At 42.2% G+C, this 27661-nt stretch overlaps 1 protein-coding gene across 1 annotated transcript in view; it reads left to right on the top strand.

Annotated features, from left to right (window-relative positions):
• Positions 1-27661, top strand: part of LOC130116877 (glucocorticoid receptor-like) — a 159427-nt gene that overhangs the window by 117409 nt on the left and 14357 nt on the right. The window contains exon 4 of the mRNA XM_056284965.1: positions 20455-20727. Coding sequence (XP_056140940.1) covers positions 20455-20727 — 273 coding nt within the window. The remainder of the gene's footprint in view (positions 1-20454; positions 20728-27661) is intronic.

Consider the following 27661-nt stretch of genomic DNA (forward strand, 5'->3'; position numbering starts at 1 on the left):
TACTAATTAATTTACTAAATCTAGAGGTTCTGACAACAGATCAAGCTAAAATTATAATCTTGGCCACAATATTAACACAGTGTGGACTACAGTGGACATATGAAGCTAAATGTTGGACCCTGCACAGGATAGTCTGCCCTCCATGAATACTGCTACTCATGTTTGCTGCCCCATCTTGAATGTTGGCACTATGACTGGTAAAGGGAGAGAGCTGGCTGATAGGATGGAACGAAGAAAGGTAGGCATACTGTTTGTGCAAGAGATCAGGTGGAAGGGGAGTAAGGCCAGGAGTATCGGAGGTGGGTTCAAACTCTTCTACCATGGTGTGAATGGGAGGAGAAATGGGGTAGGCATAATTCTGAAAGAAGAGTATGTCAAGAGTGCGCTGGAGGTGAAGAGAGTGTCAGACAGAGTGATGAGTATGAAGCTGGAAATTGAAGGTGTATTGCTGAATGTTATCAGCGGATATGCCCCACAAGTTGGGTGTGAGATGGAAGAGAAAGAAGAATTCTGGAGTGAGTTGGATGACATGGTGGAGAGGGTACCCAAGGAGGAGAGATTGGTGATTGCAGCGGACTTCAATGGACATGGTGGTCTGTAGGATGACTTTGGAGACCAAGAAGAGGAAGCGAGTGAAGGCAGAGCCAAAGAGCAAATGGTGGAAGTTTAAGAAGGAAGACTGTTGTGTGGAGTTCAGGCAAGAGTTAAGACAGGCACTGGGTGGTAGTGAAGAGTTGCCCGATGGCTGGGCAACCACTGCAGAAATAGTGAGGGAGACAGCTAGGAAGATACTTGGTGTGTCATCAGGACAGAGGAAGGAAGACAAGGAGATTTGGTGGTGGAATGAGGAAGTACAGCAAATTATACAGAGGAAGAGGTTGGCAAAGAAGAAGTGGGATAGTCAGAGAGATGAAGAAAGTAGACAGGAGTACAAGGAGATGCAGTATAAAGCGAAGAGAGAGATGGCAAAGGCAAAGGAAAAGGCATATGGTGAGTTGTATGAGAGGTTAGACACTAAGGAAAGAGAAAAGGACTTGTACTGATTGGCTAGACAGAGGGACTGAGCTGCAAAGGATGTGCAGCAAGTTAGGGCAATCAAGGATAGAGATGGAAATGTGCTGACAAGTGAGGAGAGTGTGGTGAGAAGGTGGAAGGAATACTTTGAGGGGCTGATGAATGAAGAAAATGAGAGAGAGAAGGTTGGATGATGTAGGGATAGTGAATCAGGAAGTTCAGGGGATTAGCAAGGAGGAACTGAGGGCAGCTATGAAGAGGATGAAGAGTGGAAAGGCCGTTGGTCCTGATGACATACCTGTGGAGATGTTTAGGAGAGATGGCAGTGGGGTTTTTAACTAGATTGTTTAACACAATCTTGGAAAGTGAGAGGATGCCTGAGGAGTGGAGAAGAAGCATACTGGTACCAGTTTTCAAAAACAAGGGCGTTGTGCAGAACTGTAGCAACTACAGAGGTATAAAGTTGATCAGCCACAGCATGAAGATTTGAGAAAGGGTAATAGAAGCTAGGTTAAGAGGAGAGGTGAAGATTAGCGAGCAGCAGTATGGTTTCATGCCACGAAAGAGCACCACACATGCGATGTTTGCTTTGAGAATGTTGATTGAGAAGTACAGAGAAGGCCAGAAGGAGTTGCATTGTCTTTGTAGATTTAGAGAAAGCATAAGACAGGGTGCCAAGCGAGGAGGTGTGGTATTGTATGAGGAAGTCAGGAGTTGCAGAGAAGTATGTAGGAGTGTCTGTGAATGTTCTCATTCATCCAGGTCATGGTTATCCAAAGGAGATGAATCAAGTGCAACTGGACTTGGTATATATCCGTGACGACATTTCGCCTCTCATCCAAGAGGCTTCCTCAGTTCGTGCCTTTCTGACTAGACCAAGCTAGTAACGTCTTCACGTATATATACCAAGTCTAGTTGCACTTGATTCATCTCCTTTGGATATGTAGGAATATTGCAGGATATGTATGAGAGATGTGTGACAATGGTGAGGTGTGCGGTTGGAATGACAGATGGGTTCAAGGTGGAGGTGGGATTACATCAAGGATCGGCTCTGAGCCCTTTCTTGTTTGCAATGGTGATGGACAGGTTGACGGACAAGATCAGGCAGGAGTCGACGATTATGGACGTTGATGTTCGCGGATGACATTATGCTCTCTAGTGGAGAGGTGGAGGTATGCACTGGAGAGAAGAGGAATGAAAGTCAGTAGGAGCAAGATGGAATACCTATGCGTGAATGAGAGGGAGGACAGTGGAATGGTGAGGATGCAAGGAGTGGAGGTGATGAAGGCATATGAGATTAAATACTTGGGGTCAACTGTCCAAAATAACGGGGAGTGCAGGAGAGAGGTGAAGGAGAGAGTGCAGGCAGGGTGGAGTGGGTGGAGAAGAGTGTCAGGAGTGATTTGAGACAGAAGGGTACCAGCAAGAGTTAAAGGGAAGGTTTACAAGATGGTTGTGAGACCAGCTATGTTACATGGTTTGGAAACAGTGGCACTGACGAAAAGACAGGAGGCAGCGCTGGAGGTGGCAGAGTTGAAGGTGCTAAGATTTTCACTGGGAGTGACGAAGAAGGACAGGATTAGGAGCGATTATATTAGAGGGACCGCTCAAGTTGGACGGTTTGGAGACAAAGCAAGAGAGGCAAGATTGAGATGACTTGGACATGGGTGGAGGAGAGACGCTGGGTATATTGGGAGAAAGATGCTGAATATGGAGCTGCCAGGGAAGAGGAAAAGAGGAAGGCCAAAGAGGAGGTTTATGGATGTAGTGAGGGAAGACATGCAGGTGGCTGGTGTGACAGAGGACGATGCAGAAGACAGGAAGAAATGGAAACAGATGATCCGCTGTGGCGACCCCTAACGGGAGCAGCCGAAAGTAGTAGTAGTAGTAGATGTTTGCTGCCCCATCATATGTCTGGCCTCTCAACTGTGAGATGTGCAGTTTCAGCTGTAGCAGGATATCAAAGGCCATTTTTGCAAGGCTCCCTCCTGTTGTCGATTTTGCTTCATGCAAGCTTAACTCTTCTCTGGGTTCAAGTCTTTAGCTCAATAGCATATACAAATGGCTTCTCACTCTGTCCCAGAAAGAACCTGTGTTCCATCTATTATTAGTGAATATTGCACACTGGGCAATTATGTTACTTCCTGCACTATTTATTTTACAAAAGAGTGACTCATTATCTGAAGTATTTTATTTTGAACCTTGGGGCTAATAAAATCCTCCTGCCTTCTAAGCCAGGAGATCAGCTTGGGATCATTAGCTGCCTTATACTTAAGTAGTTTTTTTTGTTTTTTGTTTTTGCTCCATCCTGCTCACGGACTGTCAGCGCATTACCTAGCCTTGCTAACCGCACCCCCTCATGTGTTGTTGTTGCTGTTGTTGTTTTTTGTCGGCCTCCTCCTGCTGTTTCATTTGTGAATGAGATAATGTTGAAGTAATGGGTTGCAATTTGTGTATGCGTGTGGTTATGGCCTGTTTATGGAGTCCCCTAAAGCTCATGGTGTGATTTTTTTTTTCTGAAATACTTTTGCATTCTCTCACAGTGAAGATACAGTTGGGGTGAAGATGTATTCTTCTATGCTGTAATCAGAGTTGGGAGGGTTACTTTATAAATTCATTCTGTTAAAATTACAAATTACCTATTGAAAATTGTATTTCAGGAACTTACTCTAAGTAGCACAATATTAAAGTAATGTAATGTTTAGTTCAGTTACTTTTAGATTACCTCAATGCAAAATATGGAGAAAAAAAGAACAGAAAAGATATTAATAACATGAGTTTGACTTAAGTGCATTTTGTAAAACAACAAAACAATGTAACCTTAGAAAGGACAATGGGAACACTAAGATTTTAAACATCAAAACATGTAGCAAAAAGGCAAAGACAATGCTGTTTTAGCTTAATATATAGATTAAAGGCACCCACACCCACCCTCTGTTTTAGGCCTGCTACATGAATTAAGAGTGTCCGTGGTGTTTTTTTAATCGACTAATCAGGTGTAAAAAAAGAACATCATAAAATAAATTCAGCCAGTAGGCCTAATTTACAGTAGGCTATGCCTATACGTGTTCCACATTGTCCCACACAAACACACCATTTGTCTCACATATGGTTTGAAGGCATCTGGTCACCCTACATGCAAGCTAGAGTAAAAGAAGGTGGCAAAGATACAAACTTGGACAGGCCGTCAGCAGGGTTGACACCTTTTGCTCAGAAAAGTAAGGGACATTTTACCCTATCCCATCTCGGCTCCCATGACTGCCTATCCAGGCCTAATGACCCACACCTCAATGGAAAAGTTTCCTCTTTTTTATTTTTTATTTCTTTTTTGGATAAATAACAACTTCCCAGATTGTATGGATGATATGCCAGGCTTTAAAGGTTCATGTAAAGGGAAATATAGAGTAGGCTATACCAGCGGTTTTCAGACTTTTTCTGCCCAAGGCACACCAAAGGGCAAGCCACAATCTCATGGCACACCTGTATTCATATCTGTGCAAAATAGCCTCTATAACCCATGATCACGCTGTAAACATTTATTTTTATTCACTAATGCCAAACAAAATTTGACAAAAAACTACATTACTCATGAAATATTTATTAACAAAATAATTCAATAATTCATTTTAAACTTTGTAAAATGTCATCAAAAAGAGCAGCAACACAACCATCTAAACTAGACAGGTCACACAATTGAAACTGAAAAGAGGGAGAGAGAAAAGTGTGGTGTGTGTGAGAAAGTCAAGTCAATTTTATTTGTATAGCCCAATATCACAAGTTACAAATTTGCGTCAGTGGGCTTAACAGCAACACAACATCCTGTCCTTAGACCCTCTCATCGAATAAGGAACAACTCCCTAAAAGAGAGAGAGAGAGAGAGAGCTGGCCTGAGACAGCAGCATCCCTGGTCGAGCAAGATGCAGTCACTCTTTACAGACCAAGCTAAGCGAGATGCACTGAGAACGAAAACTAATTCACATATAAACAGTAAGTTCATATCAGCAGTGTATGCACTGATTTGAAAACAGAACTTTAGTCTAAACTTGTAGAGAAGAAAGAAATGCATTGAGAACAAAAACTAATTTGCATATAAACAGTGAATTCATAACAGTGTGCATTGAGTTGAAAACAAAACTAGTCTAAAATTGTAAAGAAAAAAAAGGATGCACCGAGAATGAAAACTAATTGGCATGCAAAACGTGAATACAACCAGTGTCAATGCACTTGACATCGAGTTGAAAAGAAAACTTTTCATCAGAAATTGTAAATGTAAATTAAATTTGCAGTGTTAAAGCATTTGCTATCGTAAATATATGTATATATATATTTATATATATTTATATACATACATACACACACACATACACATACACACAAGGACATGAAAAACCCCCAACAAAACTGATGATGTCATGCTCAAATATAAATACATGTACTGTTGGATATTGAAATAACAAACGGAGTGTAGTGCTCTTCTTGCTTCCGTGCTGACTTATCCTGACTTACTCCTCCTTAACTGGGAGGTGAGACTGCGGCTGACATCAGCTTCTATCAGTCATTTGTGCATATGTGTGTGGGTGCCTGCGTGTTAGTGAGTGAATGAGAGTGCAAGAGAAGGGAATACACACCAAAACGCATAAACGCTAACATTGACACAGCCAAGTCCATAGCCCTGAACCACGGAGTAAATAGAACGGAGGGAGAAAGGAAAGCTGTCCTCCTAGCTCTCCAAAAGGGTGAATGGTAAAGGGGGGGACAGTGTATCGTGAATACTGCTGCTGTGATGAAGTATGGGGAAATGGACATGGAGGTATCCGCAATAGGTGAAGCAGACGGTCTGCTGATGCACTCCTGTGTTTACTCCCGAGACAGAACCTCATGTGTTCTGCCTTCTGCTGCCTCCGAGCATGAAATTACAATGATTAGTTGAGCCAAATCAGAATATTGAGTGAGATTAAAGATAGAAACTGTTTGTGTGTCTCACGTTGTGCCTTGGAGAGTGAGTGAGTGAGTGTGCGTGTGGTGTGTGAGAAAAGGGGAGAGATGAGGGATTTGATGGACATGAGTGCATTGGCAGACAACCTAACCTAGACTCCCACCAGAAAGGCTGTTAGTTGCCATAGAAACTGCAGGAGCGGAAATAGGAAGGAAAAGGAAAAGGAAAAAAAAAGCAGAGCGTTTCATGGACTTGTTTTTTTTACATGGTAAACCTTTTAAGTCCTAGCATGTTTTCCAGTTTTAGTCAGAGAAAATGTTGAAAACATGCGGCTAGAATCGAGAACCATTTTGGCACTTTCACTGGTGCTGTTTTTACTCAAACATTTTGTTCATTTTAAAAAGCAACACATTATAGAATTTGTCGGTAGTGAGTCATAGGGAATTAATGTATGGCTTAATGTATGGCTACAGAACAAGGTGTTTTGTTATGTTTTCTTTTTAGCTGTTAAAATACTATTATTCAAGGTGGGTGAGTTGTCATTTGTGGCATCAGGTTTATTTTAGTGTAGTTGTTTGTATTAGGGACGTACATTTCTTTTTCCCTGTTCAAGTACTGGAAATTAGGAGTACTCTTTTCTAATTTCCAGTATTTATTTGATGCGCGCGCACACACACACACACACACACACACACACACACACACACACAAAATGTCGGTGATTGGGGGTTCAAACCCCGGTTGGGTCAAGTCTCCAGCAAGAGTCTGTAGCTTAGACTCCTAATGCTATTAAGGCCAGCTAACTTGGATATGAGTGTGTAATATGAATAGAGACATACCAGCTTGGACGTCGCCCAGGTTAACAAGATCCGTGTCAGGTGTTGGGGAACAAGGGCAACCTGTTGACAAATGGGCTACTGGAACAAGACATTCATGGACAAGACCCAAGAACTTGGAACTGATGGAATGCTATTATAACAGCAGACTCCTGGAGAGGGGCTATATAAATCAGAATCATGTTTATTGGCCATTTAGGTTCTCACTACATGGAATTTGACTCTGGTTTCGTGGCTGTCAGTGTACTTAACATAGAATAACAGCACTACAACAACAATCTTCAGATATACGTATATACACAAGGATTGACTTATATAGGCAAAATAAGAGGTGATAAAGTGCAATGGTGCAGAGAATATATCAGAGATGCTGAAATAGATGTTAGCAGGGTATGTACATACATGCCTGATGTAGATGTACATGACAAAGCGTACAGTATATATAGAATAGTTGAATTTATTTGACAGTGCTAAGCATTCATTTGAATGGCAGCTCGCGAAAAGAAACTGTTTTTATATCTGGTTGTTCTGGGGTATAGTGCTCTCTAGCGCCTACCCGAGGGGAGGAGTTGGAACAGGTTGTGACCAGGGTGTGATGGGTCTGGAGTGATGTTGCCTGCCCATTTCCTGAGTCTGGAGGTGTATAAGTCCTGAATGGAGGGCAGGTTGGCACCAATGCTTTTCTCTGCAGACTTAACTGTCCATTGTAATCTGTCCCTGTCCTGTTTGGTGACTGATCCAAACCAGACAGTGATGGATGTACAGAGGACAGACTGGATCATTGCAGTGTAGAACTGAATCAGCAGTTCCTGAGGCAGGTTGAACTTCTTGAGCTGGTGGAGAAAGTACATCCTCTGCTGGGCCTTTTTGATGATTGTGTCTATGTTGGATGCCCACCTTAGGACCTGGGAGATTGTGGAACCCAGAAATCTGTAGGTTTTCACTGTAGACCCCGTGCTGTTGAGTATGGTGAGGGGGGCAGTTTTGGGAGACCCCTCCTGAAGTCCACTGTAATCGCCACTGTTTTGAGCGTATTCAGCTTCAGGTTGTTATGGCCGCACCAGAGGGCCAGCTGATTAACCTCCTGTCTATATGCAGACTTGTTACCATCCCGGATAAGGCCAATGATGGTTGTGTCATCTGTAAACTTCAAGAGTTAAACAGACAAGTCCTGAAGTGCAGTCATTTGTGTAGAGGGAGAAGAGTAGAGGAGAGAACACACATCCCTAGGGGGTGCCAATGCTGATTGTTCGGGTGCTGGATGTGATTTTCCCTAGCCTCACCAGCTGTCTCATGTCTGTCAGGAAGTTTTTAATCCACTGGTAGATGGGGGCTGGTACAGTAAGCCAGGTGAGTTGGGAGTGGAGGATATCTGGGACAATGGTGTTGAACACTGAGCTGAAGTCCACAAACAGGACCCTTGCATATGTCCCTGGGGAGTCAAGGTGTTGGAAGATGTAGTGCAAACCCATGTTGACTGCATCCTCCACTGACCTGTTTGCTCTGTAGGCAAACTGCAGGGGGTCGAGCAGGGGGCCTGTGATTTCCTTCAGGTGGGCCAACACCAGTCTCTCAAAGGATTTCATGACCATAGACATTAGGGCAATGGACCTGTAGTCATTTAATCCTGTGATACAGAGTTTCTTGGGGACCAGGATGATAGTGGAGCTGTTGAAGCAGGAGGGGACTTCACACAGTTCTGGTGAGCTGTTGAAGATTGGTGTGAAAATGGGGGCCAGCTGGTCAGCACACGTTTTAAGACAGGAGGATGACACGACATCCAGGCACAGTGCCTTCCTGATCTTCTGTCTCTGGAAGAGCTGGTGCACATCCTCAACACAGATCCTGAATGCGGGTGGGGGTTCAGTGGGGAGGGGACAGTGTCTGGCAGGGAGTGCAGTTGGTTGTGTATTGTGGCTGGAAAGTGTGAGGGGTATGAAAGTTTGCTTTTCAAACCTGCTGTAAAATCCATTTAGGTCATCAGCCAGTTGATGGTTCCCTGCAGTGTGGGGGAGATGATCTCCTGCAGTTGGTAATGTCTTTCAAACGACTCCAGACAGATGATGGGTCGTTGGCAGAAAACCTATTTTTCCAACTTTCAGAGTAACACCTTTTTGCCACGCTGATAGTCCTTTGTGAGTGTATTTCTGGCTTTGTTATGTTGGATTTTATCTCCACTCCTGTAGGCTTCCTCTTTCGCCTGATGAAGCTGCCTGAGTTTTGCTGTGAACCAGGGCTTATTGTTGTTAAAGGTACAGAAAGTTTTGTTTGGCGCACACATGTCCTCACAAAAGCTGATGTAAGATGTCACAGTGTCAATAAGTTCGTCCAGGTCTGTAGATGCATCCTCAAAAACACTCGAGTCAGTGCAGTCAAGGCAGACCTGGAGCTCCAGTTTTGACTCATTGGTCCATTTCCTCACAGTTTTAACCCCGGGCTTTGCAGATTTTCGTTTCTGCGTGTAGGTTGGGATAAGATGAATCAAACAGTGATCAGAGAGTTCCAGGGCTGCATGGAGGACAGAGCGATATGCGTTCTGTTATATTGTGTAGCAATGATCCAGAGTGTTTTTGTCTCTGGTGGGATGTTTAACATGCTGTCTGTATTTTGGCAGTTCTTGGCTGAGGTTTGCTCTGTTAAAATCCCTAAGGATAATGAGTAGGGAGTCTGGATATTTGCACACCATGTTTGTAATTTGATCAACCAGGTGTTTTAATGCCTCTTTAACACAGACCTGGGGTGGGATATAGACATCGACCAGAATAAATGATGAAAATTCCCACGGTGAATAAAATGGTTTACAGTCAATGAAAAATGTCTCTTAAGTGAGGGCTGCATGATTTCATCAACACTGTGACAGGTCAACCTTCGTTTATGTAGAAGCATATGCCGCCACCCCATTTTTTCCCCCCGTTAGCTCCGTTTCGCAGTCCGCCTGGAGGAGCTGGAACTGTGGCAGATGAAGTGTACTGTTTGCTCACTAAGCCAGATTTCAGTGAGGCACAGAGCAGAAGATCTGGAAAAGTCTTGAGTTTTTTCCATTTAGGAGTAGCAACTCGTCCATCTTGTTGGCCAGAGAGCAGATATTCACCAGGTGGATTGACGGGAATGCAGTTCTAAATCCCTGCTATCGTAGTTTCATGAGTGCACCGGCTCACTTACCCCTTTGGCATCTTTGTTGTAGTCCACACAGGGCTGTACCGATCAAGATCTCAGCAAGACTTTTGTTAAAATGTTCAATTAAAGTCAGTAAAAAAGTCTGTTCAATTTGTCCGGTCGACAGTTGGAGGCTTAAAATGTCTTCCCTGCTGTATGTGATCAGTGAGTGGGTGCTGGAAACTAAATAAACAAAAACAACAAAAGTACAAGAGAGCACAGAACCAAGGCTACTGTCCACGGCACCATCTTGTAGGACTGGCAGGTGAGACAGCACTTGACATCGGTCCACACATCCTTTCAGACAGATGGCCAACAGGCCACCTCAAGAATCCTCAAGGGTCTTTAGTCGGCCTAGGTGCCCACTCAGCGGGTGGTCATGGAAATACTCAAGGAAACAAGGAACCAGACTCTTTGGTACCACATGCTGGCTTGTGGTACTTGTCTCCCGCGTCTCTCACCGGTAGGGTTGGACATTGTTTGGATTGAATGTTTCTGATTCCAATTCCGATTGTGCTTTTTGATTCCAGTTCTTAACGATTCTCAATTCCGGTTCTTTGAGAGGCGGGGTCAAAACAGGTCACATGCTTATTTCACGGAAGAACAATGTATTTAAAAAAAACTTTATACAAGCTATTCTGTTTTAAGAACAGATCATTCATGTGAATGTCTCATTCTTATATTTACATTTACAAGAACTGTCTGCTTGCATGAAGATGAAGAAATAAATACAAAGTCACACCCTGGTCACCTAACATTTGCACTACCACCATTAGCATATACTCTATTATAGTGACAGTTCTTTGTAGTAGTTCTGGTGGCGAGACTATCACTTCACTGCTGCTGTGTTTTTATTCTTATATTCTTGTTTTTTTTTATTCTTATACTCTTGTGTGTATTGGTATTTTGAATGTGTTGTACAAGTTGGATACCTAAATTTCCTTAGGATCAAGAATCTATCTCTCTTATCTGTTTCTACCCATCCCTCTCCATATTCTTTCTCAGCCGTTGAGCCAGGCTGGCTGCTTGGATTGCAGGGTATTGCTCTAGGAATCTCTCCAACATTAGGTAGAGAGGATTCCAGCAAGTTCTCACATCAAGAGTGAGTGAGTGTTGAGGCAGCTCTGATACAAACAAGAAAATCACAAATAAATACATAGAGAAATGTTGATTATATCATACAGCTTTTATATTGTATTACATTAAGACATGAAATTTGTGTTATGTTGCATTGTTTTACAAATGCTAATAGCTGCAAAATATACACTACTAAAAAAAGAGGCATTACTATAATTAGATACCATGCACAATGGTCAAATGAAAAGAACTCAGTGATTCTTACTTTGGAGCTCCTGCTTCTCCTGCAGAGCAACCTTTGCCATCGAGGACCTCTTCATCCACACGATGATGGCACAGATATTCACAGTCCACTGAGTTTTTTTTTCTCTCTTATTCTATAGAAAAAGCATTCAAAATACAACACACATATACCAAACCAATAGGGAAATAAAACACTTCACAAACCCATTGAACTCTACAGAATCAAAAAGGACAAGAATCAAAAATTACAACATAGGTAGACAAAACAGAAAATAGTGAGGTAACCTGTAGGCCTCGGCATGGCTTCCAGCCTACAGACCCCCCACCATTCAAAGAAATCAAACAAAAATACACATATACCACACACAGTATACTGTTTAACCAAAATCCAACATTACTCTCCCTCCTTCCCCAGTCACAACAAAAGTGCTCCCCTCTACAAATCCACCAACAAACTATTCTTCTCTAACATAACCATACAACAAATTAACATCTCTTTCCATTATACTCCTAAAAAGATTCCACACCCCTGCTTTCCTCTTTTCATAATGGGCTATATTCCTTCTTAGCTTGACAGCAAACCTTGCACGGCTTAAAACATAATTTGATAAATCAACATTACATCCGTTCACTTTGCCAGCCACCCCAAACAACCACAATTCTCTCCATTCCATTCTGCCAACAAACCCACCTCTCCAACATCTACTTATTAAATCTTTCATTTTCAACATGTATCCCTGCAGCTCACAACATTCAACAAACTCGCGCATCAATGTTTTCACTCCCACACCACAAACATCACATTCTTTGGTCACATTCACATCAAATTTACTAATTATTACATTACTGAACACCCTATTGTGCCTTAATAAAAAAGAAAAAAAAAGAAAAATTCTCACATTCAACACTGTTCCACTTCACTCTCAGATTTCTCCATATCTTCCCTACATCCATCTCATTCATAACCCTCTCCCACACATCCTCCGCAGCCGGTCTTCTCACTTCTTCCCCCCTTAAACATATATACACCACTTTCGTTTTCACACTCATAAGACTAACTCTCCTTCTCCCACATACATTTCTATCTCTCCTTCCTCATCCAACACAGCCTCTCTCTCTCAATCATACTGACCCATTCTCTCGGTATCCCCCCCCCCCGATCTTTCCAAATATCCTCTCCGCCGTTCCATACCAAATTTCATCACCCCTTCTCCTCACTTCATCTACCAATACCTGTAATAAACCCTGGTACGTACTCATGCACTAAATCTCTTATCTGTGCTGATAGATTGAGTGTATGGGCAAAGCAGCTCAGCTTCACAAATTGCAGCCTTTTTATGGCTATGTCCATATTGGCCGCATTATCAACAGTGACTGCCACTACTTTGTTAAAAATGCCAAACTCTGTCAGGATGTCGCCGATTTCCTCTGCCATGACAGGTCCTGTTTGAGCTGTGTAGACAGCTTTCATTTGATGCACATTTTTGCTTCATTTTGCCCTCCACCAAATAGTGTGCTGTGACAGTCAGGTAGTGGTCTTGAGCAATGCCAGTCCAGCCATCACAAGTAAGGGCAACAGAGCGCACTTTCTTAAACTCAGAGATCGTATTGGCTTTTTCTATCTTGTACCAAGATGGGATTAACTGATTTGCCAAATGGTCCCTGGTAGGGGGGTTGTACTTAGGGTTGATAGACTTGATCATATCCCTGCGAACACAAAAGCAAACATAACTGAGCATTACTGTTACTGTAGGTCAGGGTGGTAGGTAGCTCACAGCAAGCTAGCTAGCTTAACTCTATTTACCTACATAAATGTCGGTGCTTCAATATCTGAGAAGGGATGAAGCTTTTTCACCACATAAGCTGTGACTTTTGAGTGGCACTCCTCAACTTGGTGCTGACATTTTCCCCTTCGTTGCTATGGTAAATGGAGTGTCACGTTTTGCCACTGGCTTTGCAGCAGTAATGTTACTCGTGTCAGCAGTCTGCAGACGTTCATCAATGAAAAAACACATTTCAGTATTTGCATACAGTTTATTGCAATTCACTCATGTATAAGTTGTTTGCTGTCTTGCTGTTGCGAATAAGACAAACATTATTAATTTTCACTTACCCAATTGCGACGAGGTGCTGCTTTCTGTTTGCTCAGGGTTGGCTGAAAAGAACCCTGAGGCAGGAGATGGAGACCGGTGCAATGTGTCAAACATGGTACACTGGTTAATTTGTACACTGTGTAGGTGAATGTGTTTGGCCATATTTATTGTGCATCATCCCTTGCATGAAATAATTTTGCCACAGGCATTGCACTGTGCCAACCTGACCGCTGCTTGCTCTGGTCCATGATAGCGCACATTTAACTCGCGGAAGCGGAAACTACAGAAGCTGCATACCACCACCATGGAAACTGAAACAGACTTTAGCGTGAGTGAAATTTATTTAGGAACTGATATGCAGAATCAAAATTTGAATTTCTTAACAGTTCCTTTGGAATCAGAATGTTGCTCAACCCTACTCACCGGTGACATCTGGTACAGGAGTCCCTGTAACATTATATACACCACTCTATTGGGCCTACTGGTGGTAGCAGCATATTTGGACATGTCAATTACCCCAGAGTCCTTCTCTTATTTCTAGAGATTTTAGAGATCCTGGCAGATCTGAGGGACAGTGTGAGGTCTTCATTGCCACATATACTGTTGAAGAGGTGTTTGGAGCAACTGCTCTGGACAAGGAAGGCATCAGGCACAATGTTTTGAAGACCTTTTCTGTAATGCACATTAAACTGAAACTGTTTGAGCTGTAAGGGGTCCCCACGCACGGACCCCTCTTTATCTCACCATTATTGTATCAAAGTTCTTGAGCGTTGTGTCTATGGTATAGGGTGTGTTAAAAAATGTCCAAAGTGTGCCCACGCGTAATTATGGACATGCATACTACTGCATACTACGCAGTAGAATAGACGACTTCATAAGGCGAAAAGCATGAAGAGTGCACCTATGATATAAGTAGAACTTACATCAATTGTTCTGTGTTTATAAGGCCTATACACAGACATTAATAATGTGGTCTATGTGTTGGTGCACCGTCACTGATAATGTTTTCATCTGTTGTGGTTCTCCGACACCAGATTTTGTTAAGTAGGCTAGTCTGTCAGTATCTTGACTTTGCAATTATGACTCCTCTTCTCTTGCATAGGGGTCTGTTTTCCTAGTAACTATTTCATTTAGCCATCAACTGTGCAGTGCATTTCCTTGTTGCTGGTCATTTTAAAGCTGTGTGCTTTCACTTCTTTCATTCACTGCTAACATGACGGTATGTTACATCTGATTGTGATGGGCAGGCTGGGGCCCACTTTGACCATCTTACGTTGCAGCCCAGCGCTGAATCGTTACGCTGCTGGGCCAAACAATAAAAACATTTCACAGCGATCCACAAAATTAAGAATTTCAGCAACCTCTCTGGATCCGCTGAAGGAAGGGAAATCCATTTGAATGGCAGGCTTTTTGTAAACCACAGGAGCTTTGACAGCCTGGCTGTAAAGAATGCATACAGAAGTAGATAGGATTGTATTGGTAGTAAAAGGTGAAGTCAATGATTGCAACTGAGGAATTGCACAAGTGAACGGTGTTTGGAGCAGTGTCACAGCAGTGGTAGGAGCAGCTTGTCTTTGAACGCGAACCCCAGAAAGAGGAAGCGAACTTTGAGTATCACTGTTGGAACCAGAAGTCATGTCTTGAATGGCAATGTTGGCGGAAAGAATTGGGTGAGAATGGCAGCACTAGTATGAAGACCCATGATCTGAGTGACATTTCTGAGAGGAGAAGCTTAGATTTGAGAAGCATTATCCATGGAAGTTTGGGTATGAGAGTCAGCTGAAGAAAGATCTTGAGACAACAGTGAAGCTGGCAAGCTTCAGCCGTTGAAGTTCTGTTTTCCACTTCTCGTCATGCCAATGTAAGCACTCCACCAGTTGCTCTTCAAACTGTTTGAGGGATGCCATCATATGATGCTCAAGTGCTTCAACATTACTATCAACATAACCTCTAATGCTTTCTTCTCTGTTTATAGCACTATTGACAGAGTCTCTAAAATCAACCTCATGGGAATTTACTTTATCAATGAGTGTCCCTAGGTCTTTGCTGATGGTAGTAAGAGTAGGGAGAGTAAGGTAAGAAGAACTATCCCCCTCTAACTCATGTTCTTCACTCTCCTTTGGGTCAGATAGATAAAGGTAACCAATCAAAAATGTTGCTACTCTATCAGGATTTCTTCTAGTGACCCATGCCTCTCCTCTATCTTCATGGTGCTGCTGTCTGGCCTCAAGCCCAGATGTAGGCGTAGAAGCCCACGTACCATGATCAGAATTCATATTTACTTGAAGGGGGTCCTCAAGATCAACACGTTTCTGAACACTTTCTTCAGTAGTCATGTTTGGCTTTATAATTATTCCTAATGTGCTCAGAAAACAGCAGTATTTGAAAGATAACGCAAGTGTATTAAAGACTGAAATTACTCATCACAAATAAAATAAACCCTTAAACCCCCTTTCTTGTTAAAATAATAGTCCATGTAAACTATATATATACAGTGCATCCAGAAAGTATTCACACCCCTTCACTTTCCCCACATTTTGTTATGTTACAGCCTTATTCCAAAATGCATTAAATTCCTTTTTTTCTCATCAATCTACACACAATACCCCATAATGACAAAGCGAAAAAGGTTTTTTAGAAATTTTTGCAAATTTATTAAAAATCAAAAACTGAAATATTGCATGTACATAAGTATTCACACCCTTTACTCAGTACTTGGTTGAGGCACACTTGGCAGCGATTACAGCCTCAAGTCATCTTGGGTATGAAGCTATGAGCTTGGCACACCTATATTTGGGGTATTTCTCCCATTCTTCACTGCAGATCCTCTCGAGCTCTGTAAGGTTAGATGGGGAGCGTCGCTGCACAGCTATTTTCAGGTCTTTCCAGAGATGTTCAATGAGGTTCAAGTCTGGGCTCTGGCTGGGCCACTCAAGGACATTCACAGACTTGTCCCGAAGCCACTCCTTCGTTGTCTTGGCTGTGTGCTTAGGGTCGTCGCCGTGTTGAAAGGTAAACCTTCGCCCCAGTCTGGGGTCCTGAGAGCTCTGGAGCAGGGTTTCATCAAGGATCTCTCTGTACTTTGCTCCATTCATCTTTCCCTCGATCCTGACTAGTCTCCCAGTTCCTGCCGCTGAAAAACATCTTCACAGCATGATTCTGCCACCACCATGCTTCACTGTAGGGATGGTATTAGCAAGGTGATGAGAGGTGCCTGGTTTCTTCCAGATGTGACATTTGGCATCCAGGCCAAAGAGTTCAATCTTGGTTTCATCAGACCAGAGAATCTTGTTTCTCATGGTCTGAGAGTCCTTTAGGTGCTTTCTGGCAAACTACAAGCGGGCTGTCATGTGCCTTTTACTGAGCAGAGGCTTACATCTGGCCACTCTACCATAAAGGCCTGATTGGTGGAGTGCTGCAGAGATGGTTGTCCTTCTGGAAGGTTCTCCCATCTCCACAGAGGAACGCTGGAGCTCTGTCAGAGTGACCATCGGGTTCTTGGTCACCTCTCTGACCAAGGCCCTTCTCTCCCGATTGCTCAGTTTGGCTGGGCGGTCAGCTCTAGGAAGAATCCTGGTGGATCCAAACTTCTTCCATTTACGAATGGTGGAGACCACTGTGCTCTTCGGGACCTTCAAAGCTGTAGAATTTTTTTTGTACCCTTCCCCAGATCTGTGCCTCGATACAATCCTGTCTCGGGGGTCCGCAGACAATTCCTTTGACTTCATGGCTTGGTTTCTGCTCTGACATGCACTGTTAACAGTGGGACCTTATATAGACAGGTGTGTGCCTTTCCAAATCATGTCCGATCAATTGAATTTACTCTGGGTGGACTCCAGTCAAGATGTTGAAACATCTCAAGGATGATCAGAGGAAACAGGATGAACCTGAGCTCAATTTTGAGTGTCATAGCAAAGGGTGTGAATACTTATGTAGATGCAATATTTCAGTTTTTTATTTTTAATACATTTGCAAACATTTTTACAAAACCTTTTTCACTTTGTCATTATGGGGTATTGTGTGTAGATCGATGAGAAAAAAAAAGGAATTTAATCCATTTTGGGATAAGGCTGTAACATAACAAAATGTGGGGAAAGTGAAGGGGTGTGAATACTTTCCGGATGCACTGTATATACACACACATATACACACACACATACAGGTGCATCTCAAAAAATTAGAATATTGTGGAAAAGGTCATTATTTTCCGTCTTTTAATTCAAAAAGTGAAACTTTCATATATTCTAGATTCATTACACATAGAGTGAAATATGTCAAGCCTTTTTTGTTTTAATCTTGATGATTACAGCTTACAGCTCATGAAAATCAAAAATTCAGTATCTCAGATTAGAATATTACACAAAGAGTCCGCGGTGGCGTAGCGGTCTAAGCATCGGCTTGGTGTCGATGCAGTTGCCCACTGGGGACTGGGGTTCGCGCCCCGGTCTCGTCAGATCCGACTATGGCCGGACTCGATGAAGCAGCAATCATTGGCAACGCTGTCTTCGGGAGGGGGGCGGAGTCGGCTTGTGTTCGTCATGTGAATGCGTCTCTGTGTGTGTCGGAAAAACAGTGGTTCGGCTTGGATTCGCCTTGTCACGAAAGTGGGGAGGCGCTTTCCTTCGAGACTGCCAGCCGGAGAGATGCAGTTGGCGAACGCATGTAATACGAGGGTGGGTGTTTGAATTAAAAATAGGGATCAATTGGCCACTAAATTGGGAGAAAAAAGGGAAAAATCAGAAATAAATTAAAAAAAAAAAAGAATATTACACAAGACCAATCAAAAAAAATGATTTATAATACAGAAATGTCGACCTTCTCAAAAGTATGTTAATTTATGCATGCAATACTTGGTCAGGGCATATTTTACTTTATGACATATTTCACTTTATGTGTAATGAATCTAGAATATATGAAAGTTTCACTTTTTGAATTAAATTACGGAATATAATGAACTTTTCCACAATATTCTAATTTTTTGAGATGCACCTATATATATATATATATATATACATACATACATACATACATACATACATACATACATATATACACTACCGTTCAAAAGTTTGGGATCACCCAAACAATTTTGTGTTTTCCATGAAAAGTCACACTTATTCACCACCATATGTTGTGAAATGAATAGAAAATAGAGTCAAGACATTGACAAGGTTAGAAATAATGATTTGTATTTGAAATAAGATTTTTTTTACATCAAACTTTGCTTTCGTCAAAGAATCCTCCATTTGCAGCAATTACAGCATTGCAGACCTTTGGCATTCTAGCTGTTAATTTGTTGAGGTAATCTGGAGAAATTGCACCCCACGCTTCCAGAAGCAGCTCCCACAAGTTGGATTAGTTGGATGGGCACTTCTTTGAGCAGATTGAGTTTCTGGAGCATCACATTTGTGGGGTCAATTAAACGCTCAAAATGGCCAGAAAAAGAGAACTTTCATCTGAAACTCGACAGTCTATTCTTGTTCTTAGAAATGAAGGCTATTCCATGCGAGAAATTGCTAAGAAATTGAAGATTTCCTACACCGGTGTGTACTACTCCCTTCAGAGGACAGCACAAACAGGCTCTAACCAGAGTAGAAAAAGAAGTGGGAGGCCGCGTTGCATAACTGAGCAAGAAGATAAGTACATTAGAGTCTCTAGTTTGAGAAACAGACGCCTCACAGGTCCCCAACTGGCATCTTCATTAAATAGTACCTGTTAGAGCCTGTTTGTGCTGTCCTCTGAAGGGAGTAGTACACACCGGTGTAGGAAATCTTCAATTTCTCGCATGGAATAGCCTTCATTTCTAAGAACAAGAATAGACTGTCGAGTTTCAGATGAAAGTTCTCTTTTTCTGGCCATTTTGAGCGTTTAATTGACCCCACAAATGTGATGCTCCAGAAACTCAATCTGCTCAAATAAGTGCCCATCCAACCAATCCAACTTGTGGGAGCTGCTTCTGGAAGCGTGGGGTGCAATTTCTCCAGATTACCTCAACAAATTAAAAGCTAGAATGCCAAAGGTCTGCAATGCTGTAATTGCTGCAAATGGAGGATTCTTTGACGAAAGCAAAGTTTGATGTAAAAAAAATCTTATTTCAAATACAAATCATTATTTCTAACCTTGTCAATGTCTTGACTCTATTTTCTATTCATTTCACAACATATGGTGGTGAATAAGTGTGACTTTTCATGGAAAACACAAAATTGTTTGGGTGATCCCAAACTTTTGAACGGTAGTGTATATATATATACATACACACACACACACATACACGTATGAAATATTTATTAAGTCCATCTCAGATCACCTTTTTAAATCTCAGCGGTCTTGTTTCCTTGGATGGAGTCTTTTAAATCCATCCAAGGAAACAAGAACGCTGAAGGTGAACAGTTAACCTACGTCAATAAAAAAAAAATCCACAAAAAAACAAGAAACCCTCCCCCCCCAAAAAAGAAAAGTGATTGCTTGCTAATGGTATACCATGCTAAAAAATTCAAAAATGAAATCAGTCTCTCCAGGTTCAGTGGAGGAGAGTTCTCCAAGATGCCTTGGGTACTTGTTAGTTTGTTCCTTTACTAAGCGTGCGTCCACTCGCAGGAGACGAACAACAGGAAGAGGTGATGGCTTGCAATAGTCCTTCACATATTCTACTCCACGGTTCATTTACCTTACTCTATTCTCAATACTTGAATAGAAACAAACTAAGGAGTTTTCGTTTGTAGTAGCTGCATTATTTCCAACTGGCGCCACAGATTTTTCACCCAATTCCTACTGCATCCTCTTTGAAATGCATATCAGCGGGTTCATTGTAATTCATAAATCAAGTGACATTATCTAATAATTATGTTTCAACAAAATTTTCAGAACAGGTAAAACATCTTACCAAAATAAATTACTAACCAACTCACCGGTATTTTTTTTTTTTTACTGGTAAAAGATTTTAAAAGGCAATCCAAGAATAAATTTCTTATAATTATGAATATTGCACTTGTAGAGCTTGTTATTTGAAGTGTCTGGTACTCCTAAATGCATGCTCACCATGTTTCTCCTACTCTGTGTCCCCCACCTCACCTCTCCACCTAACCACCATTCCCACCAGCGAGGAAGAACAAGAAGCTGATCAAGATGAAAGTGCAGCAGTCGTCTGGGCCGTCGGAGCCAAGCAGCAACATGCCCCTACCGGTCATCCCCAAATCCATGCCTCAGCTGGTCCCTACCATGCTGTCACTGCTCAAGGCCATTGAGCCCGAGATCATCTACTCGGGCTATGACAGCACCCTGCCCGACACCTCCACTAGACTCCTGACCACCCTCAACCGACTGGGCGGACAGCAGGTCATCTCTGCCGTCAAGTGGGCCAAGTCACTGCCAGGTAAATACAGGCTCTACATGCATCCGTCGTTGCCGTCATGACCGCCAACACTGCACATTTGAATGAGAGAGAAAGAGAGCTATATTTGGAAAAAACATCAATTATTGGTAGCAATCCCTATTTATTACATTCAGCTTTATTTTTTCCCTGAACTTCTGTGAAGCATCTGCCTCAACTTACTTTTCCTGACATTTATATTTACCTTGTACACAACCCATCCCCATACACCGAAGATAGCCTGAAGGCTTTCAAGAATACCGATGCCTATCAATATGCAGTTGCAGGATGGGTGAACGACACAAAGATATGGCATCTGGAGACAAAACATATCTATCTGATCACAGGACATGTAAGGACATGATTGATTGAAGATCACTGGTGAATACAAACAGTTACTGTACCAGTGTAGGCTATGCCACAAGATTCTGATGATATATCGTAGGAATACTGCATTGTTACTGCCTCCACCTCCATAGCTTTTTAACCTCTGTTTGTACCAGAGTTGAAAATGGTTGGTTTCACCCACTCAACCCTCTGCTGGCTCTGGCTCCTGCACCTTTTAATTTGGACGCTGTAATTGGAATAAATGTTATGAGGCCTCTGATCTACTGTTGCTGTTTTTTCTTTTGTCTTTATGGTCTGTACGCATTCATCTGACATCACTGATCACTGAACACATGCAAATACTGTAGATTGTGCAGAAAGTAATTATATAGATATATATGTATTTGATGTATCAGTTTTACATTTTAAATGCAACTACAGCCTGTCTATTCTGTGGGGACCACAGATGGGCAAATATTACAAAGAGCATAGCAAACTGTTACCATCTTGTCAAGGGAGGTAGGTTGTCCTTGAGTGGCTGCTTGGCAGAGAGACAGTGGGATGGTGGTCTGAAGGATGGTGTACTTGTTCCTGACCAGGCCGATGACTCTTTCCACATGGATCCTGACGGCAGCCAGTCCCCTTGTTGCTTCTAGTTCCAGTGGATGCAGTTGCTGCTTGGCTTTGGTGAATGCTGGTCAGAGCCCTAAAAAGAGAGAGTTACGTCAACTCCGTAGACGTCAATGGGCCACAGCAATGGCGGATCATGGGAGCCCCGGATAGTTTCAAACAGTGAGCACAGAATATGTGTCATGTTGGAATATATCTATATCTATATATAAATGTAAAAATCTGAAAATATTAGTTAGTAGTTACCAGAAATCGCAGCTAAGCAGTTCATTTAAATGACCCGCCAAGCTTTGTTTGGAACTATTCGGCAGCTACATGAACCACATGATGGGAGCCCGGATAGTTCCAAACAGTGCGCATAGAATATGTGTCACGTTGGAATATATCTATATATAAATGTAAAAATCTGAAAATATTGGTTAGTAGTTACCAGAAATCGCGGCTAAGCAGTTCATTTAAATGACCCGCCAAGCTTTGTTTGGAACTATTCGGTGGCTACATGAACCACGTGAGCCTCTCGCGTTCTGACCCCTCATTGACGCAACTCTCTCTTTCTAGGGCTCTGATGCTGGTATTTTCAACTGTGCACAATACAGGCCAACTGTGTCTTTGACATTGAAGCCTTTATCCGCAAAATTGACATCTCCTGGTGACAATTTCTCAAGATTTCCAGTTTTCTGTGATGTGCTTGTCGCTTGTGCGTCCACCCCAGCCATTTGACACAAAGGATATAACACCCTGTGGTGGTATAGATATCAGGTATTTTACAGTGTTGTGATGCTTGTACTGAGAGTATGTCCGTGCACGAGCTCTCAAGTTCTTTGGCTTCTCTATAAATATTTCAAAACAGTCAATGATAGAAGTCCAGTTGCTATAGTTATCCCTGAAACAGATGGGCAGACTGACCTGAATTTGTACTTTTGATGGCCAAAATATAAGTGGTGACAGTCTAACATACATGACATCTAATGTACCATTAAATATTCTGGCAACACTTGTCTTAGACATACAAAATAAATAAACAAACAAATATAGAGGTAAATTGAGCCTCATTCTCATCAGTATTAACAGAAAGCTATGAAAGGGAGTCAGTCTTGGACTAGCTTTCAGAAATCCTGACAGAAAGGTAAAGACAACCATTAATTTAGCATAGCTTGGAAGGCCTGTGAGTTCTTGTACCATTTCATCATTTCCTCTAAATGCCTCTTCGTTAAAAGAAAGCAGATCAACTTTGTCCTTTAGACTATGAACGTCTGCTCTAAGTCGAGCACACTCATTTGTTAATGCGTTTACTGTAGCTTTGCAGGCTGCATTTGAGTATAGTTCCACAATGCCTGGGCTATGAGTGGCTTGAGAGTAATTGTGCTCACAGTCTGTCTGTACTCCCATGGTGTTGTCGGTGTCATCACTGGTGCTGGAAGGGGCCACAGTCTCATGGTCAGTGTCACTGCTAGGGGCCAAAGTCTCAGTCCTTTTCCATTTCATCTGCTGGGTATGCTCAAACCTACTGTTGGCATAGATGTATTTCTGCCGCTGTCAAGCTGAAATGTGTGCAAACAGGCTGGGTACGTAATCAGGGCTCATGGGGTTGTAATTTTTTCTTCCTAAGCGGACAGAGAGGCAAGAATGGTAGAAAATTACATGTTTGCATACCATCAAGATTTGACCAACCTGAGCAAGGTAATTTCCCTTTCATCTTTTTCTCTCAGACATTTTTCTCTCTTATTCACCTTTATGCTGCAGGTAAGTACTGTAATGTATATTTAACAAGAAGGGTGATCCCAGCGTGCATCTGCTGACCGGCAATCCGGTGCTTCTCAGTGAGGACAAGCATCAAGGTAGAGAGGAACACTGGAGCAACCCTGGCAGTTGAAGCCTTTTAATTAAGGTGCAAGTGAAAGAAGGTGCTAAAAGGAGCTAAACAATATAAACAATAATTAGTTAAGTTAAAGGCAAACGTAACTTACCGGTGACAAAGTGTTGACTGCACAATCTGGAGTTAGAAGCTGGCTGCCAGTGGTCCCTTCTGATTGAAGCCAGCCATTTATTCCGTTGATCTAGCTCCTTTGGGATTGAATAAAATTGTAGTCCGGTGTTTCTTTGATGACTGTTGTTACAGCCAACAGCAGCACAACATATCCCGGGCATATTGTATGAATTTTTTGTGTGTCTAGAGACTCTACTCTGGCAGTAGTGGTTGTGCAGCTGTGACCCAGACACAAAAATGGCGGCGCTAAAACACAGTGACGTCACAGGGTATCTATGAATATATGGGGGAATGGCTGCAGCTTTTGGACATACTGAAGTCCACGATCAGCTCCTTTGTCTTCTGCACATTGAGGACGAGGTTGTTGGAGGTGTACCATGCTGTGAGGATCTCGTCCCTGTAGACCATCTCATCATTGTTAGTGATTTGGCCTTCAACTGTGGTGTCATCCTAAATTTATTATTGAGTTTGAGTGGTGAATTGGCAGGTAGTTGTAGGTAAAGAAGGAGTAGAGGAGGGGGCTCAGAACAAAGCCTTTAGGGGCACCTGTACTGAGGGTAAGGGTGAAGGAGGTGTGGTTGCCTAACCTAACAGACTGAGGTCTGTTGGTCAGGAAGTCCAGGGTCCAGTTACACTGGGAGGGGTTAAGGCTAAGGGAGAGGAGCTTGATGGTTAGCTTAAAGGGGATGATTGTGTTAAAGGCAGAGCTGTAATCAATGAACAGCATCCGAATGTATGTATTTTTATGTTCCAGGTGGGTCAGGGCAAAGTACAGGGCAGTGGCCATGGCATCCTCTGTAGACCTTTTGGGACGGTAGGCAAATTGATGTGGCTCAAGTGTGGCGGGGATAGTGTCCTTGATGTGGGCCAGGACCAGTCTCCCAAAGCACTTCATGAGGGTGAGTGTTATGGGTCAGTAGTCATTCAGAGACATGTGGGTGATGATTTCTTGGAGATAGGATAATAGAGATGGTCTTGAGGCATGTGGGACTATGGACTGGGACAGTGAGAATTTAAATATTGTGGTGAAGACCTCAGCCAGCTAGCTGGTGGAAGCATTCCAGGAGAACCCGTCCCTGAATGCCATCTGGGCCAGCAGCCTTCCATGTGCTCACTTTGCATAGTGATTCTCTGACCTCTGCAATGATCAGAGTGAGCACATGGTCTCCTGGATGGGTGGGGTTTTGGTGGCTGGGTCGGTATTCTTTGTTGAAGCAGGCAAAGAAAATATTGAGTTCGTCTGGGAGGGAGGCATTCTGGACAGTGGATCAGATGTTGGAGCTTTTGTAATCCGTGATGGTCTGAATGCCTTGCCAAATGCGCCAGGGATGGAATTTGTGGAAGTGGTCCTCTAGGGTGTAGTTATGTTTGGCTGTTCTGATGCCCTTTTTGAGGTTAGTTCTGGCTGTGCTGTAGGTCTCCCAGTTTCTGGAATTGAATGCTGTGTCACGCACGGGCTTTCAGCAGCTGCTGACCCCACTGGTCATACAGGGTGTCTGGTTCGGAAAGGTGTGGATTGATTTTTTTTTGTGATAGACTGTGTGCAAAAGTTAATGTAGGATAGCACAGCGGATGTATATTCATCAATGTCTATATGAGAGGCATGGGTGGCTGAATGTGCATAAATACTCCAGTCTGTGTTATCAAAAGAGTCCTGGAGTTCAGAGACAGCTCCCTCGGGCCAGACAGTGAATGTCGTAACTGCTGGCTTCACCCATTTTATGAGAGGTCTATAGGCTGGGGCCAGGAACAGGCAGAGGTGGTCAGACTGCCCAAGGTGGGGGCAAGGAGTAGCCTTGTATGAGTCCTTAATATTAGCGTTGAGGTGGTCCAGGGAGTTTGTCCCCTAGTAGGGCAGAAGACATGGTGGAATTTAGGTAATACAGTCCTGAAGTTAGTATGGTTGAAATCACCACCTATGATAAAGGCATTAGGTGTTTGGTCTGTTGTCTGCTGATGGAACACTGTATAAGTGGGTCAAGTGAATGATGGATGATAAAGGCACTTTTTGGCATTGTTTGCCAACTTTGTTGAATACATCTACTCAAGCAAGTCAATACACTGCCAGATAATGGAAGACACTTTCTTTGGTTTGGGAGAGGCAATGGTTGATGTTGGTCTTCTCCCATGATAAACCAAGTGTTTAAGGGATACCCCTGCACACAAAAAAAAAGAAAAAAAAAGAGGTCAGGTCTGTAATAAAGGTCCAGTTAGCAAAAAAGAAAAACCATGATATGATTTGTCCTTCATCCCATAAGACAAAAAGTCCAAAAAGTATAAAGTGGATTCAGTGAAACCAAGCAGCAGTTACTTTGGAACAAAATATGCTCATAGTCACTGATATATGATGTTTTCAAGCCTGAAATATCCATTATTTGGCAATCCTGCCAGTAAATTACAAGTTTTAGTATACTATAAAGTATAGTGTATTTGTAGTCATGGCAGGTCAAGGCCAGCTTGCATAAGACATCCTGTGCTCTGAATAAACGGTCCACTTTTTGAGAAAAAAGACCCACTTGACTACAGTCCTGCAATGTGGGAGAGTTGTTTAAAACCATGTAGTGTCCCAACAGCAAGATGGCTACTGTAATGTCACGTGGCACAATGCAAAAACCACATATCTCATTGATTTTTGGGATTGAACCTTATTTCAAATCACACCTAGTGAAAGAAGTCTCTAGACAGGCTGGATTTGGTGTTGGATTTTTCAAAAAATGAAAATATTCTTTTGCTCTTTTAAGATTATCTGAAATGCTTAATCTAAAGGTAATAGCTTGGTATGTAGGCTACCCAGTTTCCATTAGGATGAGTAAATAATATTGAAAAAATATTTTTAGCTTTAGACACCAGTTGTAGTTTGTAATCCTAAGGAAGGAGGCACGTGAATTTGATGTACCCTCATTTTTCTTGAGATGGACACACACAATGCAGCTTCCTGCACTAACTGAAGAGGTCACTTAGATGAGTGATGAAACATTTTGTCATTAACCGTTGTGTCCAGATGTACTGATTCAATTTTCTTTGATTTTCTTACCTGGATTATTGAGCATGCATAAAGACGTCTTGCACTAAACGTTCTCTATGCAGTCTTTTACATTCTCAAGTGAGGTTTCCTCAAAAAGAAATCAAAAAACAAAAACATTAGCTTTTCACCCCAATCATCAAATTTCCCCTGCTTTGACAGCGCTGTTGCAGACAAAATGTTGCTATGCGTATGTGTTGTCCATTAGTGAGCAACCTGCCCAGGAACATGTGCACTTTAATTTGTCACTTTAAGGCCAAAGGCCATATGGTTGCATTAACTGAGATATAATTGTAATAGTATGATTTTGTGGACACTCCTTGTATGTATTGTGTGGTTATATGTTTACTGTTGTTACCTTTGAGCAAACCAAAACATATTTTATATTTGAATCTTGAACCGATGAAAGAAGGCTCCCTAGAAAGGCTTTTGTTGCATAACAGCAAATATAATCTGAATTGAGTCTTTTTGTGTTCCTCTGCTTTCGAGTTCACAGCAAAGTGGAAATGATTGAGGTGCAATTTAAGACCAATGACTAAGCTAGATTGTGTGTGTGTGTGTGTGTGTTTACAAATGTTTGAAATGAGCATTTGTAACTTCATTTCAGCTCCTGTTAATTCCCATTACATCTATAAAAAGAAGTAATTTTCATATCATATTTCATATTTTTTATTGTGCCCAATATGAACAGTCACAGCTGAGCCTTATATTGTCATACTCTGCTTTGCTGCTTGGACTCTGAGAGCAAATGGTCTTCAGACAATTGTGAATGCAGTGACTAATAAATCCCTTTAACAAATTGTATGAAGTCTTGATTATCTCTGTTTAACTAATATGTTTTTATGAAAGATAATATTAAATGTCTTGACAACATTGACAGGTAGTCTTGAATTCCATGAGAAGCAAAGGAAGTTCAAAAGAGTATTTTTAATGTTCTCCACTGCACTGAAAATTGCATTTAATTAATTGGT

Source organism: Lampris incognitus, chromosome 8 (genome assembly GCF_029633865.1).
Source record: "Lampris incognitus isolate fLamInc1 chromosome 8, fLamInc1.hap2, whole genome shotgun sequence".
Taxonomy (NCBI): Eukaryota; Metazoa; Chordata; class Actinopteri; order Lampriformes; family Lampridae; genus Lampris; species Lampris incognitus.